This window comes from Pelecanus crispus, chromosome 3 (assembly GCF_030463565.1).
Source record: "Pelecanus crispus isolate bPelCri1 chromosome 3, bPelCri1.pri, whole genome shotgun sequence".
Classification (NCBI taxonomy): domain Eukaryota; kingdom Metazoa; phylum Chordata; class Aves; order Pelecaniformes; family Pelecanidae; genus Pelecanus; species Pelecanus crispus.
The window spans coordinates 22,415,532-22,433,878 of record NC_134645.1 but is presented as its reverse complement, the minus strand read 5'-3'; the positions used below and the strand labels follow the sequence as shown (position 1 = coordinate 22,433,878).

The 18,347-nt window shown below is 38.3% G+C and overlaps 1 protein-coding gene across 8 annotated transcripts in view; it reads left to right on the top strand.

The window, feature by feature from the left end:
* The window catches only part of RGS7 (regulator of G protein signaling 7), a 269,855-nt gene that overhangs the window by 186,972 nt on the left and 64,536 nt on the right, over positions 1–18,347 (top strand). For 6 of the 8 annotated variants that reach the window (XM_075706596.1, XM_075706597.1, XM_075706600.1 and 3 more), the window contains 2 exons: positions 4,662–4,713; positions 17,653–17,717. In XM_075706596.1, coding sequence (XP_075562711.1) covers positions 4,662–4,713; positions 17,653–17,717 — 117 coding nt within the window. The remainder of the gene's footprint in view (positions 1–4,661; positions 4,714–17,652; positions 17,718–18,347) is intronic. The other 2 variants (XM_075706604.1, XM_075706601.1) reach the window with 1 other exon arrangement.

Sequence of the window (18,347 nt, the reverse complement as noted above, 5' to 3'; positions counted from 1 at the left end):
TTAATGTATCGTTCTAATAACTGAACTGATCATGAGAGCCTTGTAATGAGGTTTCTCCCTGGGTCTTTTCTCAGCCAGGAGTGATGTTGCTTGAGATTTACTTTTATTGCTACAATTTATCAAGGGGATATTCCAGTTTATCCAGTGTGCATGACACATGGCAAGGTAGATTAAGACCAGAACTTTATGACTGTTAGTACCAAATAATTAGGCAAGAAAATGTGGAATACACCTTTGGGAAAACGTCAGTCATTTTAACTACACACAAGTTTATTGTTGGTGGATTTTTTCCATACAATCACAGCAGTGCAAAAATCCTTTAATCAGAAACTGATTTTTTTAATCATGTTTCACTTTCAATGTCTAGGTATTCTAAAGATTTTTCTTGATTTTTTTACTTCCTTTCTGCTTAAGTCTTAATCCTGTCCCTTACCACAAATTTTTGTCCCTGATTTTAGGAGAATTTTCCTTTTCTCTGGACCCCCCAATGCCATTTCCTGCTTTGGAAGTGAATAATAGTTATCTACTCTTTGAATACAAGGTTTTCAGCAACTGTAGTGCTTCTGAGCACATATCTTATGGTGCCATAATTCTTTACTTATTGGTAAGAAACTAATGTAGGACTTTGCCTTGGTCAAAACACATAGCATCTACTGCTTATTTCTCATCTAATAGGGGCTTTACACTGTCAGTGACCCAATATGTTTTTGAAAAATCCAAATTTTAGTAACCTTTAGCTTTTAAGGATTCCGAAATGGATAGTGTATTACAATTGTTCAATCTAGACACTAGATCAAGAAAGATTAGAATACAGGGGGGAAAAAAAAAAAAAAGCTTTTCCCCTTTTCTGAAAAAGGTAGATCTTCCCTTTGCTGTAGTCTCCTGAGGCTCCTCTGCCTTATGTGATTTTTTTTTTTAAATAACTGCCCATGTTTCACAGGTTACTTGAATGAATATTTTTTCCATGTATAACTTTCCCTTCATATAACTTGCACCCCTTTAAACATCATGCAGATAATCCAATACTTTTGATAACTCTTGCCAGTTAGATACTAGATACTATAGAGAGAGGAGAAAAAGAAGTACCAGAGCACAAATTCTGTCATAATATTTACACAGGCACATAACTCACAGTGCTGAGGAACCAGGAATCATCCGTTTGGTGAGGTTTTTTGTTTTCTACAAATAAACACAGTTTACCCACAGTAATACAGTAATTCCTTAAGCGTTCTGTGCTGAATTTCATCAGGCCTCTAACCTGAACTGTCTGACCTCATATAAATATTTCTCTTCCCGTTTTTTTTTTTCCTGTACTTTGCCCTGTAGTCTTATCTTCATGTCAAAATTAATTTTGGGCATGTTTGCAGAGCTGATTGCAGGCAGACTTGAACTTTGTTCCCACTGGGAGCCAGCTGGCTGGAGCACAGCTCTGGCCACGTTGCAGTGCTGGAGCTGATGTGCTGTTCTTGTCAGCAGGTCCCATCGGATGCATCCGAGCACCACGCAGGCAGGGTCATGGCTTGCAGTTCAAAGGCAGCTTGTGCCTGCCCAGTTCAGAGCATCAGCAAGGAGAGCTCACGCCTGCGTGTCATTCCCTGGGCAGAAAGACCTTTGTCTGACCACAGCCGCCCTCCTTCTGGGGACTCAAACGAGGAAGGCGTTTAATAATCTTCTGTACTTATCTGTACTAACTGCTATTTGAACCCCTTTCTCATATCGTAATGTTTGCCTTTTGCCGGGGTTTCTTTTTGGCTTAGCTTATAACACATTATTGAAACCTTTTATTGTGACTTATCATGTGCTTTGCTGATTAAAACTCATGTTCTCTTTTAACTCTTCTGCCTTTATCTCCAGAGGCATGGTGGTGCAGGGAGGCTTAGACTCATCCTTAGTAGCATACGCATTAATTTGGGCCTTTTCCATGATCTGGTTTTCGTGTTCAGTTGATTGGAGATTGCCAGTGTGGTTACACTGGCCTTTCACTCCACTTTCTCTCTAAAGATACTTGGATGTTTAGTATAGCTTCTTTCAATAACTGCCATCTCCCTTGAATCTCTTTGTCCCTTGGTTTACTTTCCCAAGAGACCTAGAGAGGTTCTCTGCCTGTTCTCAGAGCCTGCTGGCCCTCATGCTGCTGTGCTGGTCTTTGCAGAATACCAGTCTCATCCTGCAGTTGCTTTCACTCCAAGTACTACACACCTGCAAAGTCTTGGTCAAGTATTCTCTAATGGAACAGAATCTATTTTATCTGTTCCCTCAAAAGTTTTGTTCAGCTTCAGAAAGGAAAAAGAGTCCTTTGTGCATTTTCACACTTCTCAGCATTTGTCTGAACTGAGCCCCTCTGTTAGAAGCGGGTCTTGCCATTGGGATGCGCCTATTCGTCCTTCAGAAAAGCCTTGGCCACCTCTGCTTCCTAGTGAGTTAAAGTGACATTTCACAACAATGAAGATCCTGTCCCCTTTCCCATATTCTGTTTAGCACCCACACTCCCTCCACCATAGACGTGCAAGTCACAATAAAAGTTTAATGTGTTACTTTAACTAAATACTGAAACCAGTAATATCAGATTTATCCTTGATTGATATAATCTCTCTGAGAGCCTCTCAGAACTATTTCTTGCAGTATTCTTGCAGGCCAGGGGTAGCTTTTCATTTATGTATGAAACAACAGAGTCTTGCTCTTACATCATAAACATGTAGTTGTGAATATATAGTATTTCCTCATAGCCTGATGTGAAATGAATGCCGAAAGCGATTTTGGGATTTGTTCAAAACCTCATGGGATTGGCTCAAAATCAGAAGACAGAATTTGGTTTTTAAATCTCAGCTGGGGTGGGAGTATATGTAGTTTGTGAAGAAAAATCCTAAGTATGTATGAGGAGTTTTAATATGGAATTTGCAGCAACTATACCCACAATTGGGAGAATCTCTCTCTCTCTTTATGTCTGAAAGGACTTTTCCCCTGCACCTTTCTCCAGCCATCCTCCACCATAACTGCTCCTCCCTGCTAAATAAAATCTGAGCCCCAGCCAGTTTCAGCTCAGGAGCTGCCTGAGCAGAAATGGTTTCTATGTATTTAGTAACTCTCACTGCATCCTTTTTCCAGAAGCTCAGCTTGAACCCATAAACAGAAGTTAAAGTTACTGTTAGCAGGAAAATGATGTAGTTGTACTTCCCTTCTTGGGCCTCTCCCGAGATACACTTCATACCTCTAAGGAAGGACTGTTCTCCCTCCCCTGGTTTGAAAACTGTATATTTAAATGGTGGTGACTTTATGCTTTATATGATTGACATTGTCAAATTACTTCTAGAGCTTCTTCCTTCTCTAGGATTTGCTGAGTGCTGCCATTCATTGTTTAGGGGTTCCTCTTCTTTCCATTTGCTCTTATACTGGTCACTTCGATTTCGGTGGCACTGCGAAGGAATAGTTGATAGGAGAATGACTTATTGCTGCTCCAATACAGAGCACAAAACAGCTTACAAGAAACATGTCTCAGCCTTTGAAGTTAGCTTGTGACAGTTTCTTTTTTACCCCTTAACTCCTTGCAGGTGCTTGATAAATAGCAAGTTCTAAATTGCTCCTATTAAAGTTTATGGGTCATTGTTACAATAGAGAGGGATTTTTCACAATATATATTTAACCTGACAGTAGGTGTGAATGTGTTGCCCTTCAGCCCTGTTGGTTTCCAGATTAACATTAAAATAATTTTGAGGGACGTGGACAGCCAGAGACGTTTCCTTTTTTGCAGCTGGGAGATCTTTGAGAAAAAACAGTAAGAAACAGATACTAAAGCAGATTTTTTTTCCTAAGGAAACACCTGTGTTTTGAAATATCACTCAGACCAGTCCACGTATTTAATGAGATTAATTCAACTGCTCAAATAATATATATAATTCTCTGGATGTGTATATATATATATGAATGTGTTATGTATAAAATACTATAATCCTTGACATTTTAACAAAAGGTTACCATTTAAAAAATGAAGTTATTTGTATGAAAAATGCCTATATGGTCTTATATTCTTCATTTGGTAGAAGTGAATTATTTTGACAATACATTTAGCACAGTTTTAATAAGTGTAGTATTGAACTAGTTATTGACACTTTTATTGGCTTTCCATTAAAAAAATCACATTTTAAATCACAATTGGTAAACAATTAGAAAAAAAAAAATTGATAATTTTGTGAAAACAGGTTGTGTTTAGTGGCATTTTTAAACAAATAACTGCTAGGAAAGAGTATTGAATATTAATATATACTAATGCAAACTCTCCAAAATCAAGAACTGAATGTACCCCAAAGTATCTTCTGTCTTTTTACCTTCTAAAACTGATTCTTCAAGACATGTGAGAGGTGTGTTGCCAGGGAAGATGAAAAAGACAACCACACTGCCTAACCTTATGGGTTTTGTTCCCTTAACTTTAAGAATAGAAAGAACACTTTGTTCTTTTTCAAAGCCATTCTGACACTAGTGCAATAAACAAGCATACAAAAGTAACTCTCTGTTTTGATGCCTATTTTGAAATTGTCAGGTTAACAATATAGTTAATAGATCTACCAAAAAATAGAAATTGACTCTAAAAACCAGTATCAATCCAAGGACTGTATAATGCTTGCATTGTCTAACTTGAGTTCCCTACTTTTTTGTTTTGTCTATAGACACCCTATTTTTGGCCATCAAATTGTTGGGAGCCGGAAAACACAGACTATGGTCAGTGTAGAAATCTTTCCTATTTCTTTTGGGAATTATGTGTTATATGAATGAACACATCATTGCAGTCTGTCTTGTTTAATCATCCCACTGTTAAAAACATAATTATATGTCATGTAATTCCTGTGCAAGAATTGCTGATATTGAAATGAATGTGGTGTTATCTTTTTCAAAGTTTATTAAGAGTTTATTAAAGTCAGATTTGGAGTTGATCTGAGGAAAAAAAAAAAGCCTCAAAACTCATCAAAACCTACCTTGCCATTTACATCTACTGTTTGCTCCAGGAAGTGCAATTATTTACAGTGACAAAGTCTCAGTGAAGCAGAGGACACTTTATTGATGGTTGTGTAATAGTTATTCTCAGATTCAGACCCAAAGATGCACCTAGTTTACATCTCTTATTTCTGATATATACCATGTGGAAAATTATCTATTATAGAAACTAATATGGTTCTAATATGAACTATATTAGAAAATACCTTGTTCATTTGCCTGTTTCTTGTGTTTTTATTCATAAACTACACATTGTAATTACTGATGTGTGCTTAGACAGGAAAATCTGAAGACAATAGGTAGTAAAATATTACCAAAAAACGCATAAAAATTATAACCAAAATTATGTGCCTTTGTACACCAAATAGAGACCTAATTTTTAAAGAAAATGGATTATCTATGTGCAGTCTCCTCTTCATTCTAATCCAGACTATAAGTACTCAGCTCATCTGAAGACCAGGTCAGTTATTTAGGTAACTAAGCATGTACATGATAGCTTACCTTTTCAAAAACTCAGTCTTTGAAAGTCTCTATTTACAGCTTTTCAGAACTTTAGATGCATGTCCACTTGTAATATGGATTCATTCTCAGCCCTTGGGAGCTGAAGACCGCAGGGATGGATGGTTCCAATAGACGCTTCCTTCCTTTCTGCAGCAGACACAGTTTAATTTCAAATACATTGCTAAATAAAACAATTTCAAGCTGAGCCTCCCATCAGGCCTGAGTCCCTTCAAGGAGGAGTTTGAAAATGGTGACAGTTTCCTCATCCTATAGAAGGAGAAAAATGTACACCTTTCTTTAAAATCCTGAGATTTGAAGATGTCCAGCAAATAGTTATTGAAAGCTACAAAGGAAGAGTAATTCATACCATACCTGAGTGATTAGCCACTCCATATGAGGAAATTAGTTGCTGAAGGAGAAATGGTTGATTTACCACTTATTACAATGTTTTTTCCTTTCCTTGAAAGTGTTATTTGCTTTTCTCAGAGGGACACTTCAGTATAGTCTCCTAATATGTTAAAGATCAGAAAGTAATTTAGTATGGATTTAAGAGACATTGAGTTGTTCAGCTGTAATGTGTATTACATTACCAGGGGGATTTTAATAAATAAATATATGCTTAACAGGTCTGAACTTGAGATGAGGCAGAGGATGTTTCTATTAATATCCTTTAATCTAAATTAGGAGACACTAACTTTCTAGTCACAGCTGATCACTGTATTGGAAAATGAATTACATACCTTAGTCAGTAAATAGAAATCTTAATATAATCTGTCCAGGTTTTGCATGCCAGAAATACAGAATTAAACTTGGGATCCAAGATCCCCACCATGCGGGGAGGTGCCTTTGTTGAACAGTAAATGTACTCTTTTGAGAGCTTTTGAGATTTAAATATAAGACCTGTAAAATATGTTTCAGTTGGTGAATTTAAGCTCTTACGTTGCAGAGGGGTGAAGGAAGGGAAAGACCCAACCCTGCCATCTCATTGCTCCTTCCGAGTTGTAAGCCAAAGGTGCAAGCCTGTAAGAAACCCACCTGAGGGTCCCCCCTACAACAGGGTCAGCGCATTGCACTAGATCTACCTAAGGTGGCCGTGTGTCTCCAGAATTGGCTAATGCTAGAGCATTCGCAGGAAAATAAATTTTTAAGACAACTTTTCAACAGTGTTCTTATTAGGTTAGCATCTTCCTGGTTCCAGAAATTAGCATTTGCCTTGTGGCCTGAGGATTTTTTTCCGTTACCTTTCTGTGAATATAAAGAGAGGGCAGATAAGCGGAGAACTGAATACAGCTGCTTGCAAAAAGGATCACATAACTGTTATAAACAATGGTCATCAGAGGAATACAGAAAAATCTAACAGATAATATTCAAGAATCCAAAATAAATCTAAAGTAGGATTGAAACAATTTTAGGATACTGAAGGATAAATTCCACCACAAATACACTCCAAAGAGGTTCTGCAGATTTTCACAGTAACTCTGTTACTTCCTAGGAAATATAATAAATAGAATTTATATGATTGCAGATACACAAATGCATTTCGTACTTGTCACGTATTATGGTGCTGTGCAGTGCTTCCATTTTCATGGACTTCTCCTGAACAAGCTTGAAACTGCACCACCTGAAACTAATGACTGTGGCAGGCATTAGGAGTCTCTCAAGGCCAGCAAGAAGTAGGCTTTCTCTGTAATCTTCCTTTATCAAAGTTATTAACAAAGCAAACCACTTTCTTTGGCATTGGCCTAATTTTACAAGTCTTTGAAAATGCACTTCAATTTTATTTTAATTTAAAAATTACTCCCAACCATTTACCATTACTCACCCATAGCTGGGCTACTGTCCAGAATGTAGCATACTGCCAGGAAAATAATTAATCTTAAACTAGAAATTAAATGAGATTGAGATACTGCATGTGTTAGTTTATTACTGGAGCTAACTCAGAAACAAATAATCTTTACATCTTTGTATAATATGTTAATATCTTCTCTAAAGTACAATTTCTTGTTCCATGTAAGCTTGTAATATCAAATATTTTCATTACAAAAGATTGACCTGAAGAAAACATGAAGAAACAAGACATGAAAACAGAATCTTCTAAAATGTCAAGGAACTGCAGACCCGTTCTCATAATAAAGCTATAATGCAGTGCTATGTCTTAGTGGCAAAAAGAGGGCTTGGATTAATTTATCGTATGTCAAAGTGGAATCGTGTAGCCTTTGGTTTTGATTGTAACTATCAAAATATTGACCATCTGGTCGTTCTGAGGTTACTAAGAAACAGTGAATTTTCACAAAGTGCTGAAAACGTCCCTCTCTTTTTCTTGAAAATCATGCTATACGAGATCTCAAGAGAGATGCCTCAAATTGCAAATAAATTTTAAAAAGGCAGGTTCTTAGGTTCCATCTGTTGAAGATACCAGTTTTAATGCTGCATGTCTTGGAGTCCACCCGTGTGGGACATGTTATTCTGTGTGGAATCCCATTGGTTTCAGTGGGATTTTTATTAATGAAAAGAAGTATGCACATTTATAATAATAATAATAGTAGTACTAGTACTACTACCAATAATAATATTTTTTAAGGCCGGTGTAGTTCAAATCACTTCGTGTTTCCTGTGAGTTAAGTCATGTTTCTGAATTATGATTTGGTTTTGTGACAAATAGAAATGGATCTCAGTTCAGAAAACTGTCTGCAAATGAAAGCAGCTAATGGCTGTGCTGTAATCACCCTACCTGTAATCACCTTCTCTTTTCTTACAGATGTAATTTTAGAACTGACAGAATTTTTTTCTGCCAGATTAAAAACAGTTGATGTCATTAAGAATTAATTAAGTATGGAGACCTGTTAAGTCCATTGCATCTCAGAAAGGGGAAATCTAATGTCACATATGAAATTTTTATTCCATATGCATTTGGCCTCAGTTCTCATGGGACCTGTCAGGTTCTCTTGGAGGTTTAGTGACTCACAGCTGTTGCAAATTTGAGGAATACTGTTCCTTACTGCTCTCTTTTTTGAATGAGATAAATAAGAAATACGAAAGGTTAGGGAAAAATTCCATTCACAACAAAATAACAATTATTTCTGTGTTTGAAAAGCTCAAGCCTAAGCCTAAGCAAACAAATGAACATAGCTGTGACAATGTAAGAGGCTTATAAGAATTTCAGGCATATAAGATATGAAGAAGAATTAGTAACTTCTACTCATTTTCTCTAGTGCACTTTTGTTGACAATTAGACTCAAAAGTGTCTGTTACATACAGACCTTTTGTTACAGTTAACTGCATATTAAAAAAAAGAAGTATGTTCAAAAGAGAGACACAATAAAATTTTGAAAGTGCCACAGTCACTTACAGTGTTAAGGAAGTCTGGACTAACACTAGAAGGCAACAGTCAACGGCATCTGTATAGTTGCAAGAGGATGCTGTTTCAGCCTTGTAATTTTATGTGTGTGCATTTCTCCCAAATGAGTTAAAAATGGAGGAGGATTGCAGAATCTTTGTAGGTTATGGGGAGCACAGTAAATAACTGAGAATGCAACATGAGTTTAAAAGCACATGACCGCGTGATCTGTAAATGATGCTAAATGAGACTTATTTTTCTATATATTCAAAGCAAATTCTTAAATTCTGCTGCTGTGAAGAAAGACAAGTTTTGAAAATGTACATATTTTCAGTAGCTTTCCAGGTGAAGTCATGTGCTGTAAAGGCAATCTTCTAGGAAATTAGAGCACTTACAGGGCGGGGGGTGGGGAAGCCTTAATTAATTGCTCCCTTTAAAAGTGTAAGCTCCCTGTCTGGATGAGTGCTGCCTGTAAACTTCTGTGAGAGTTCTATAGATATTCGTGACTCTGTTATCCAGTCTGAGTTACAGTAAAATAAGGAAGCCATCTACTTTTCCAATGTGAAAGTTGTTGTCTCATAGCTGCTGTTCTCCAGCATTTTTATGAAAGCAAAAGTCTGTCCTTTTTAAATTTTCTTGATAATCTGCTAAGTCAGTCTGTACAAAGCTTCCTTCCTAATGATACCTTCTTATCGCTTAAGAGTAAACTGGCAGAGACCTCTCTGTGTTCAGTCTCTGCTGCTCCGTTCTGAACACGAGCCATCGCACCTGGCTTATCTGCCTCTCCCCTGCCAAACTTGCAGTCATGCTAAAGAGTACATAGTGCGCAAAAAGTAATTGCAATCATGTGTCATGTTTTCATATATGGAAAATTTTCATATAATTTTCTCTCTAGAGTTTGTTGCTGACTTATTTTACATGCCTAGCTTCAAATCCCTCTATGAAAATTTGATTAGTTCAGGAATTTTCTCTCCTATTCTTGCTGCAGCCTTTTCCATGGAGTAACTGGCTAGGAGAACTGTACAGAGAATGCATTATATACTTTCTTTGCCCAAATGCTCAGGCAGGATTCCCTCGGCAACAGCTTATTAGTAAGTGATTTATGTTTGAGAAATATTAAGCCCTATTGCTTATCTGAACTCTGCTGGAAAACTGCATGTGCTCAGCATCTCTGGAAATCAATCCATAAATATGAGTCTAGCTTGGGGCAAAACTGGTAGCAGAGTAGCATTTCTTTGGCATAAATTCTCAGATATGAATAAAAATTTATTTGTTAAAATTTATGCCATGAGAATGAGGAGAAATTTACTAATATAGTGTAAATCGTTTCTGGAGAGCTCTGCAGTTCTATAATCTTGAATCTTGATGCCCAGCTCCCATTTTTTCAACAGCTAGTGTCAACCACAGTACATCAGCAATTCTCCTAGGTCCTTAACAGAGATCCCTCCTTTAAGGACCTGTCTCAAAGTGTCTTAAAATTTGCTGGATTTCTAGGTGTAGTAAGAAACAGACTTTTTCCACCAGACTGAAGTGAAGTACTAAATTGATGCTAAGACTGGGATGTGGCTCCTTAAGCGAGTGACTTTTCTTTGAGAAACTACATATACAGAATGTATTGACTAAGATCTTGGTGGCAGGACTAAGTAAGGAGAACAGTGCCTCAAGAAAATGTATCTGGGGCCAGTGCTTGCTATGCATAAAATACAATCTGGGCAGAACTGAATCAAATGAGCTTAAGGAAAGAGACTTGCATTAGCAGAAAGATGGAAGAGGTGACTTACAAGATTTTTTTTCCGCTCTGAATTCATATCCCATTGTATTTCTCCGCAGAGCTACATAATTCACTCTTTAGGAGCTACCTCTGTCATATAAATGATGAAAAGAAAGTCTCACTTCAAGCATGTCCTGAATTTTGCTCTGATCCTTGCTAATTCTGACATTGCAAGCCACCACAGTGAGGGCCCTGTAAGCAGGAGGCATTTCCTGAAAATGCTTTCCAATCAGCTGACCACTTCAGAGTTTTGTATGTACCTGAATTTTTCTTTCCATGAATGTGTAACATATTTCCATAATATATGGAACATGGAAAATGTGTTTGGCGAATGCATTTGTATGCACGTGTATAAAAATGCAACTGATCCAAGTACATGTTTTCTGCAGCATTATTTTAAAAGCATTACTTTAAAACCATTGATAATCTAGTTGATAGAGATAAAATTTCTTATCAGAATAAGTTCTGAGATTTATAAACATAACTCATAATTTTCAGAATTGCTTTAAAATTACCATGTTGAGTAAACTAAATAGGTTTGTCTGTTTCATTATCAATACGGAAATTAGAGCTTTCAGGCCATAAAAGGAGCAGTGACAACAAATGCTTTTTTCTGTCGCCATGCCCTGTCTTGCCACTAATAGCCCTTTGCCAGGTGGGCACTGAGTAATTGCCCTCTTTGTCAAGTAATGGCCACTTTCTGATGCCATCCCTGTAGCTGATTTTTGCAGTTTAGAAGAAAGTACTCTCCATCTTCTGACAGCCTCAGCCTTACCTTGGATTGCACATGCCCTACGTGGTTTCTATGCAAAATCAGTGTAGTTGAATTTGTGGCACCTCCTCTTCTTAGAAGCTTTTTAGCCAGTGCATTTGGGTGCCCCTTAAATGTGAGAACCTGAAGAGGGGGTAAAAAGCTTTGGTTTTGGTGCTGTCATGGTTTAACCCCAGGCAGCAACTAAGCACCACACAGCTGCTTGCTCACTCCCTGCACAGCAGGATGGGGGAGAGAATCAGAAGAGTAAAAGTGAGAAAACTCATGGGTTGAGATAAAAACAGTTTAATAGGTAAAGCAGAAGCCACGCACGCAAGCAAAGCAAAACAAGGAATTCATTCACTACTTCCCATGGGCAGGCAGGTGTTCAGCCATCTCCAGGAAAGCAGGGCTCCATCACCCGTAACGGTTACTTGGGAAGACAAATGCCATCACTCCAAACATCCCCCGCTTCCTCCTTCTTCCCTGCAGTTTATATACTGAGCATGACATCATACGGTATGGAATGTCCCTTTGCGCAGTTTGGGTCAGCTGTCCCGGCTGTGTCCCCTCCCAGCTTCTTGTGCACCCCCAGCCCCCTTGCTGGTGGGGTGGTGTGAGAAACAAAAAAGGCCTTAACTCTGTGTAAGCACTGCTCAGCAGTAACTAAAACACCTCTGTATTATCAACACTGTTTCCAGCAACAATCCAAAACATAGCCCCATAGTAGCTACTGTGAAGAAAATTAACTCTACCCCAGCAAATACCAGCACAGGTGCCAAAGCAGGGTGTTAAATTCTTGAATGCAAACTGAAAGCATTATGATAACATCAGGAAGTATGAAATAATTCAATGGATGTAATTTTAAATTAGATTTGACAACAGGATATTCTTTATCTGATCCCATGGTTTATGTAGCTTGGGTGACGTCTCTGCACTACCTCTTTTTGTCACCCTGCAGGACTTTCCCAGGCCAACGTCGTCTGGAGACATTTGTGTGTAGAAGATGAATTTTCCTTTTTCTAATTTCTGAGCACTCTGGTAGTTTGAAATTCAGTTTCTTTCTTGCCCTTGGTTTATATAAGGAAGTCCTCTACCCATCTAAATCTATAATCAAATTGCATTCCTTAAATGTTATAGAAATAGTGTGATCAAAGAGTGAAAGGAAGAGAAAGGGAGGAGTGTTTCAGAAGTTATGGTTTTGACCATTTGGCAATTTAGTGCACATAAGCTATCATGGTCTTCCTTTTAATTTAATGTTATTAGCATTTACTAAAGAATGTAGTTCTTTCACAGATACACAAGGCTGATTGGTGACCCATTTGTCTACCTAAAAGTTGTCATCTTTTTTAAGACTAAGTGAAACTCAATAGCTGTTGCAAAGAGCAGAAATTATTTTTTTTTAATTGAGTAAAAGCAGAGGTGACCTAAAGATGGTATAAATAGCCCTAGAAATCCTGATATTTAAATAGATAGTTGATTTCATTTTCTCCATCCTGCAGTCATGCTCTGTGCCGATTGCCCCGTAATTCTCCATCTGACGCAGGCACTTGCATATGGAGGGAGAACTCCTGTCTGCCCACAGGGCACTTTGGAACCCTTAGACCTTGCAGTATTTTCTGTTTTGTTTGCTCTTTAAAGACTGACTAGGCATGTACACACTGACTCTGAAACCAGGATTTTGATTCACAGAGAGTATAAATTTAATCTGGCCTCAGTGGATTTAGTGAGTGTTCGCTGAAAGTTACACCCACCATCTGGGGCTGAATCAAGCTGTAACACCACTGGCACGGGGACAATTATGTAAGGAGTTTAAGTTTGTGTACATGGTGGTGGATGTGTAGGTGGCATTATCCGTGGTCTTCAGAGGCCCAGTTGTACTTCCATTGAATTTAGCTGAGGCTTTTCCTGTGCTGTGGTGAGAGGGAAGATTTAGCCCCTGTTTAGCAACAAGCTTAAATTCCCCAGTTTCACTTTTGGGTGAAAGCTCTGGGTTTTTTTCAGTAAGTGTATGTAATATAATGTGTACTCAGTCCAGTTTCTTGATTCTAGAATGAAACCTGTCATTATCACGATGGTCTTATTTAAAGAAAAAAATCTATAGAGGTTTCTTAGGAGCTTTCCAGTACAAGTGAACAGTCAAGAATAGGAAACAAAGGTAGCTAACCATGAAAATGGGTTATTTTGGGTGTAACAGTTTAAAAACTTGCAAGAGGGAAAACCCAGACACCCTCTTCATGCAACTCTCACTAGAACACTTTGCAATCTCACTTTAAGCTGTCATGTTGCGCATGTTTTCTGAATGCCTGAACAAAATTTTCAAGAGCGAGTAGTCTGTATTTTCTGCACAGCTGCCAAAGTGTATTTTAGTACTGGTTTGTGGTTCAAATGCCCATCTGTAAACATCACTGACCATCTTTCATTATGAAAAGTTGCTTATTAATATTGCCTTTAAAATTATTAGCAAATCTGTTTTCTCATGATAATCAGTCACTTCTGAAGCGCAAGCTATAGCATCTAATATATAATTCACTTTAGTGGAGGCAATTACGTTGATTGCAAAATCCATCAGAATACACTGGCTCTAAAAATAAGAGTGTATGTGGCAGTCCATATTTAGCAAATTGAGGTTATTAATCAGACCCTGTTCCTTGCATATCATTCATCCATTTGTTAAGCATTTTTCAGCACCCTTGTCAGGGAGTGGCAAGAGTGGGCAGCTTTGCAAGGGAAGGTTAAGCAAGAACTGAGGGTGGCAACAGTGCAGGCAGGAGCAATGTCCTCACTGACAAAGTCCCAAGTGACCAGGAAGGTCCAAGGTCAAGCCAGGGCAGCGCTGGTAAGTTACAGGGCTGGTTAGAGGCGTATCTACAACGTAGCTCAAGCTGGGGCCAAGGGAAGTAGCTGGGTTTAAGCCCAGCTCCTGGGCACAGAGGCCTCAGTGGAGACTCTGGATGGGCTGCTCAGGGCAATTACAGCTCCTTGGTGTACTGAGGGCCCTGACCAGGACCTTTTTGGGGATAGATAAATAGAGAACTATGTAGAGAAATAGAGGAGCTTTTAGTTGGAGACCCTTCCTGCAGACTGTACTTCTTTTGAAGCTGTAAAAACACTGACAACTCATACAAACCATGGGATTAGAAAAGCAGACACTGTCCTTCTCTGAAACGCTGAGGGCTCGTGACTGCTTTGAGAGGGAAAGTGACTGACATCCTCCCGAGATGCTCAGCGTCAGGCCACTGGACACATGCAGTTGCTTCACATGTGTTTTGGTGCAGAAAAGGAGTGGTACCTGCAAAAGATGGGAGCATCCATATTTCACATCTGATTGCTCTAAAAGTCAGAAGAACAAAACCTCATTTCTCTATGTCTTCAAATGTTCTGGCTGAAAATGAGAGTGATTTTCACATTCTTCTTGCTTGCCAACGTGCTAGTGAATTTTGTTACAGGCAAGCCAAAGAATATTGTAACGAGAGTGTGAACTGGTGAACTCAAATTCCTGAGCTGCTGCCAGCTTCTTGGGTAGCTCTTTAGTAGATCCTCAAACATGCACTTCTATAATAAGGATGTAATTGTTAGCACATAGCAATGGCAGTAAACTGAGTCAAAAAGTAGGAATGTCCCTTCAGGACTATTTTCTTCTACACTAGGGGATATGTCGTATTTCCCAAATAACTAAATCTTTCTTGGGCACATTCTGCCTTATCCACACTGGCACATAAAAACATTTCTGACATAAAGAATCCAAGTCACAGGTATTATAACCTTTTGGCTCCTGAAGGGGAGGGGATATAGATATTCCAGAGAAAAAAGGTCTGAGGGATGAACACAATTTTTTGAGTCTTGGCTGAGATATGCTCATAATGAAAACCAAACATTCCTATACGGACTATTTGCTGTGGAGTTGGAGCAAAAAGGGTCATTAAAAGAACCCTGCAGGGAAAGTACCGCAGTGCAGTCACACAGTGAAGACAAGAGTTTTCTTAGACACAGTACTAGATTAATAGTGAGGCAAGCTAATTCCTCTCTCCTGCTCCTGGTGACCTCATGGTTGTTTTGCCAGTGTTGAGAACTGTGTGATCTGAAGATGCTTTTTTGTTAAAACCTATTCTGACAGAAAGATGGACAATCAGCCACTTCTGCAGCAATGATTTTTGTTGGAGGTAGCAGGAGATGCTAATCCCAAAATATACCCACAATGGGACTCAAGGAAGTGCTAAACTAACTAAAGGTGCCTATACAGGGACCATGAGAATGTGGTTTACAAGGGTTTAAGCAAGTGCGGAGAACAGGGAGTTTGTTTTGTTTCTGTTCAGATGGTATTAGACTGGTTGGACTAGACCAAATTGACCCCTGGAATTCTCAGAACTGTCTATACATTTCTATTTAATATGTATTTTATTGCTAATATTTTCAAGGGGCTTAGGGATTTTTTTTCTCATTCAATGAAATAACCAATTTTGAAGGAAAAGATAGGAAAATGCTTCACTATAAAAGGAGCTAAATGACAAAGACCATCTCTTTCCTCAGTATTCTCTTACTACTGTACTGCTTGTGGATGCAACCTAGGTACAGAGGTTCATCCAGAATTAATCCCCTCATCTTTTTGTGACATTTCAGCATGCATACCGATGCATTAGTGTAAGTGTATACTAATATTAAAATGCATGGAAACTGAGGCTATAGAAACTGTTTGTCTGCTATACGTGGTGTGTGACATGGATTTGTATCTGTATTTGTAGATTTTGTAGACACTGAAATTGCTTTGGAACCAGAGGGGATATGGGAGTGCAGGGAATAAAGAGACCATGCTTTCTCACGGTAGTGGAAAGTCAAAAAGTATGAAAGAAAATAGACCAGATAACACACACAAAGTGAGGGGGGATAAAAGACAAAAAATGCATTAAAATGTAACTTCATTTTACATCACATAACACCTGTAACTGCAGCTGGAGTTATTAGAAGTGCTGGTCATCAGTTCCACTGAAATAGCATCCACTGGAGTGGGTTTTGCTTGCATTTGCAGGTGACTTGTCAGAAATAAATGTTTCTGTGGAGTTGTAAAATATAACTGGCTTGACTACCTTAAAAATCAAAGCTTAAAAATCAAAATCATAAGATGAGCACTCCTTTCTAGTGATTGCAAGAATTGAGATTCCTATGTGAAGTTATTCCTCTTTGCTCCTGTAGTGGACAAGCTGGCAGTCAGGAAGCAGGAACATTCCTAACCACAACCAGTAAATATGGGCTCTTTTTGCTGATCATAGAGACCACAGATAAGTTAAGGTTTTCTTACCTACACTGATCGAAAGGTTCCTCCATCTCACACATGAGAAGGTGCTCTGAAGTAACAAAGTGGGTAAATACTGCACAATAAGGAATTGTGCTGCACTCATTGTCTTACTGGTGGGCGAAGCTGTACAATATTCAGAGTTGATATGAATTATTTGTTGCTAAATAAAGTCTGTTGGAAATGTACTTCATTCAAGGGTAATGGAGTGCATAAAGAATTCAGGATCAAGCAATGTGATGCAAACCACTGTGCTGTTTATGTAGTCTTAAGTTTCATTTTCATCCCTGCATCCTTTCAGTGTTTAGCTGTCAGTATTCCATTTTATTAGTTAAGATTCTGCTCTGTCTAAATAAGGTGGAGGCAGAACAGCTCTGCTGAAGGATTTTGGATCCAGAAAATAAATGAAAGAATATTTTTTCTCATTATATCTAATACATGATACACTTTTTTCATTTTTTGGTCTTACTTTATTTTCTGTTTTAAATATTGGTTATAGCAGACTAATCTGTATGAGACTTGAATTTTATCTGGAATTGATTTTTAGCTAAAATCTTCTTAGGTTGAAATTTCATGATTTCTAAATATAAAGTAAAAATAAATAAAACCACATATACACGTTCTTAAAAACCTATCTAATATAGCAGGAGCTCCTGATAAAACTCTTACGCATTATGAGTTACACACACAGAGATTAAAAAATGTTTTTGCCTTTTTTTCTTTAATATGCTAGTTCCCTGGCCATTAAATAACTTCACCCCAAGTATATAATGCATTTTGTATATGATGTCTGTTGCATGAAGCAGATTTTATAATTATTTAATGAATCTCTGTATCTGGCCCATCATTTTAGTTACAATGCTGGTAGCTTTGATCCCATATTTAAAGCTTTTTAGAAACAGGGAGAAATCAAAACAAAAAAAGCTAGTAGTAATATAGAGATGAAGCCTCTAGATTTCTCATCTGCTGTGCTTGTGAGATAGTAGCAAATTCTGTGTTATTTTACTCTGTTCCAGCCGTTTACCTCTGCAAGCGGACAATGCAAAACAAAGCAAGGCTAGAGCTAGCAGACTATGAAGCTGTAAGTACCTGGGGAAAAGTAAATTTCTCTGCTGGTCCTAATGAGCATGTGAAATTATGTTAAGCATGAGAACTACAGGCATTATGTGTGAACATTTATTAGTTATCCACTTTTGCCAGTGTGTAGGTCTGACAGTGCTCAGTAGTCATAAATGCTGTTTGAGAGACTGTAATGAAGGCTGGCTGGGTAAAAGTTGAGGTTTTGGTCCATCTCTAATCTTACACTGCTCAGATCACCATGGCGGGATCAGAAATAATTGCCCACAAATCCCAGATACAACACACATGTTTGAAAGCAATGGTACTCTACACTGTGTAAGGTTTGAATGAAGGATCTCCGGCAACATTTTCAGAAGCACTTGGTAGCTGTAGAAATATAAATCTCATTCTTTAAAGTGATGCTGGCGCTTGAGCCCTTGTCCCATCAGTTAGGTGAGAGCCAAAGAGGGTCAGACTAGAGGCACTTCCCACTCCCAAAATGTTGTGCTGTGCCCCAGGTAAGGTAAGATAAATGGGGCCAGGAAGAGCCGGAAAAAGGGATTTTGATTAGCTGATGAGGAAGGCACTCGCTAAGGAGAGAGATGTCCTGAATTCCATCTCTATCCCCTCAAAAGTTCCTGAATTTTTCATG